Raw genomic sequence first — 3,911 nt, 5'->3', positions numbered from 1 at the left:
TTGCTTCAAAATAATCTGCTTCCTGCACTTCTGCCTCGACTACAGCCCACACTTTCTTATACATAGCTGGCAGTGCAACAGATGAAAAATAGTTGCGGGAGGGTATTGAGTAGCGTTTGTCCAATGTATGGATCATCTTTCGAAATCCGTCACGTTCTACTGTGTTTATTGGAACCATATCTTTTGCTAGATAGTAAGCAATTGCGTCTGTTATTCCCTTACTCCTACTGGAGTTACGTGGCCATGGGGTCGCATTGTGCAATGTTATGTTGTTTTTAATCCAGGAAAGGCCGCCGAGACAGGATCGCTTTTAACTCACTTTATTTGGTAAAGGTTTTGGTCTATTGTCTATCGTCTATGAAACAAAACGAGAGGAATGGTATGTAACACGCGCGGAGCGTCTCTAAGCTTTACATCTACGATACGCCGCCCAAGAGATTCTGCCCTCTGATAGCGGAGTCCGAGTTTAAATAGGCAGGTAGAGGTGGGAGTGTTCTGTGGCTTTAAAAGCCCGCCCCCTGACCATGCACAAATGTTGCAGCCCTACCGTATGTGCTCGGTGCTGCTCCCTGTGGCTATGTGAGAATATTACCTCTTAACCATTATATGTGCTCGGTGCTGCTCCCTGTGGCTATGTGAGAATATTACGGCTGAAATATATTACAGCAAGGTGTCAGTAATAGATGTCTGCGTTGTTGGACGACTTTCGGACGACTTCTTGCCTTGTACGGCTTCATCATATTGCACTTTGTGGTGACGTTTGAGGTGCTGGTAAAGATTTGTGGTGTTACTTTGCAGTGCTGCAACGATGGCAAAGCATGCCTTGAAAATCACATTAGACTGACCCTCGTCGTCTTGCTTAAATCCAAAATACTTCCACACCACCGAATGCGAGCCTTTTTTTGGAACGAGTTCCGTTTCTGTCTGAGAGGTTGGCTCATTCTCGCCACACATACCTGGGTTCTCATGGTCAACATGCATTTTGTGTTCACTGTTTATCTCCTGTCGCAGTCGCAGTTGCACTAGCTTTCCGAACTACCGCGCTCATTGCTCTACGAGTGAAACACGTGACTAAAAGGCGCTTTGTCATTGGCTGAGGGTGAAGCCCTTGTAAGAACCTAGAAGGGAGAGAGCGCTTGGGAGTGCTTTTAAACTCACAGAAGATAGTAGCGTGTGTCAGTCGGCTCATAAAAAAAAAAGAGAATCAAAGTTATTTAAATCTTAAATTGCACACAGGGGTGAATCGAGATCGCGATTTTATAACGATTTATCGTGCAGGCCTAGTTCAGACCTACACTGCCTACTACCTACAAGAATACAGCAAGATGTTAGTGTTCTGGTTCAGACCTACACTGCCTACTACCTACAAGAATACAGCAAGATGTTGGAGGAAGCTCACATGAATACGGCGAGAACATAGAAACTATTAACTACCTCACTAGAATTGTAGAACAAATACAGTAAACTATTTGAACAGATAAGAAATGAACCATGCTAACTTTGAATTGAATATATTCCAGCATAAATACTTAATGGGTTGCAGTACAATGGTCAATGTGTCTGGTACCATGAACCATATGAGGCTGGTACCATGGAATATAGGAGGCTGGTACCATGGATCATAGGAGGCTAGTACCACGGATCATATGAGGCTGGGACCATGAACCATATGAGGCTGATACCATGGACTATAGGAGGCTGGTATCATGGACCATATCAGGCTGGTTCCATGGTAGCAGGCACACACACACGCACTAAATGTGTCAGCTCAGTAGAATACTACTGTGCTACATGGTCAGGTGTACCCGGGCTCATGCCAGGTGTACCCGGGCTCATGCCAGGTGTACCCGGGCTCATGCCAGGTGTACCCGGGCTCATGCCAGGTGTACCCAGGGCCATGCCAGGTGTACCAGGGCCCAGGTGTACCCGGGGCCAACCCAGAATGCAGCCCGGTGTGGCCGGACGCCCAGATCTGGCGGCCCAGGCAGCGTGAGTGTGTGTGTGTTTATATCTACAGCTGATTACAGAGGGGCCAGTCGGGTGAGATCGACCTTTGACCCAGCACACTGGGAACTGATCCAGGGGCCGAGCATGTTGAATCAGGAGGTCAGGCGCATGCCGGACAGTGTGAAGGGATCCTGACTGTTCTCACATGTTCATCTCCCTACGTCCGACCCCAGCCGTGCAGACAGACAGCACGCTGGAATAGTTGTGGGATTATTTATTACACGCAGAGAGATTGCTCGGGAGGAATCCTTGAGAGTGTATCTGGGTCTGGTGAGAGATATTGCCCAATTGGATTTTTTGGAGCCTCCGTCAGCGATGTGTTTTTAATCTCTCAAAACACAAATCTGGGTTTTCATTCATCAACGTTAGTGAACGATTTTGTGATGTGATGGAGGAAAATCAATTCGTTTAAAATAAACGCAATGGTCTAATTGCTTTCTCTTTTTTTATATTGACTGAAGGACATTCAATCTGTTCGACCGCAGGCAGAAATGAAAGGAGGTTAAGGAAAGCCGGGATCAAGCGGTTTGAAATGACAATAACTCATCTGGACAGGTTCTGGTTTCCGCCATGCGTTTAGTGGTCAGGACTCTGTGGCAACAGATATTAGTATTATGGTGTTATGATCTTTGGTTTGGCAAAGCGAAAACACAGGACAACCACAACAACAACAACAAACCAACAGCACTTCATGCTCTAGTAAGATAATCACTCACCTTGACGAGTAAGAGCCACATGCGACCCATCTCTGAAGCTCTCACATCATTTCAACTTCAACAGAAAAATATCTTGCTTTACAAAGTCTCGATTTCAGTGTTGCTTCATGCATTCGCCGGTTTGTAATCACCTTCGCAGTGTAAATCCCAGTGAAATCACTCTTCATTTTCTGGTGTTAATTATTAAAACTCAAAACAGCCGTCCGAGCCCCCCTCTACCCCGGCCCCTACGGGCCCCCTCGGGGCAGCTACGCCGCTGCAGATAGGGACACAACCGAGACTTTTCTTCAGAATCTCCAACCTTCAACCACGGGGAGAAACCAGACGGCTTTACCGCGCTCACGGAGCCATATCGGAGATGAACTTGTTCGTATTTCCAAGGAGATGCGCTCTGCTTTCCATTCGGTTCGCCTCCTCATGAATACTCAACGCGAGTCCGCCAGTCACTTTGCCCTGGTGGACCTGAAACCAGACCCTCTATGGAGACGCGCCGTCCCTCCTATCGATCCGGAGCCTTTTAACCCACCGCCACTAATAAAGTGTTTTAACACGCGTGGTTCACTCCATTTGCTGTTACCCGGATGATGCTGCTGCTCCACCGCCCTCCTCCCTGACAACTGAGGCTCTCGACCACCGGTACGAGAGAGAGGGTCTCCCGGCAGCGCCGCCCACGCGCTGTCACTCGGTCGGGACGCGGCGCGCTAAATAACGACGGACGGTCCGCCGCTCGGAGCTCGTGACGTCACGACCGGTCCTGATCCCTGAACCCTCTCCGGTGTAGATCGCTGGCTGGCGCGGGGAAAGTTGAGAACACGTCCCCGTGTGGAGGACGATTCAGGGTGAGAGAGCGTCTCCAATGCGCATCCCGCGATCTAAATGTGTGTGTGTGTGTGTGTGTGTGTGTGTGTGTGTGTGTGTGTGTGTGTGTGTGTGTGTGTGTGTGTGTGTGTGTGTGTGTGTGTGTGTGTTGTTTTTGGGGCACGTGTTCAACGCGAGTCAAAGGCCTTTTCATCGATAACAAAAATCCCACCAAACAGACCAAACTGGTCTCGATACCAGTTCGCAGTTTGTCCCCAGAACCCCGCGACGGCATGGAGGGCTAGGTGTATGTTCACCGACCGCGGCCAAATCACCCATAATAAAGGCATTGCATTGTTTAGTATACAGCTATAAGCCTATACTGATTCT

General features: G+C 48.6%; 1 protein-coding gene across 1 annotated transcript in view; it reads right to left on the bottom strand.

Annotated features, from left to right (window-relative positions):
- The window catches only part of LOC311366848 (corticotropin-releasing factor receptor 1-like), a 48,606-nt gene extending 45,039 nt beyond the window's left edge, over positions 1–3,567 (bottom strand). Inside the window, exon 1 of the mRNA XM_084485614.1 lies at positions 2,724–3,567. Coding sequence (XP_084341740.1) covers positions 2,724–2,753 — 30 coding nt within the window. The 5' untranslated portion in view covers positions 2,754–3,567. The remainder of the gene's footprint in view (positions 1–2,723) is intronic.
- Positions 3,568–3,911: the final 344 nt, after the last annotated feature.

This window comes from Micromesistius poutassou (assembly GCF_964030765.1).
Source record: "Micromesistius poutassou genome assembly, chromosome: 21".
In the NCBI taxonomy this organism is placed as follows: Eukaryota; Metazoa; Chordata; class Actinopteri; order Gadiformes; family Gadidae; genus Micromesistius; species Micromesistius poutassou.
Note: the sequence above shows the minus strand (reverse complement) of the source record. Positions and strands in the feature narration are given on the sequence as shown.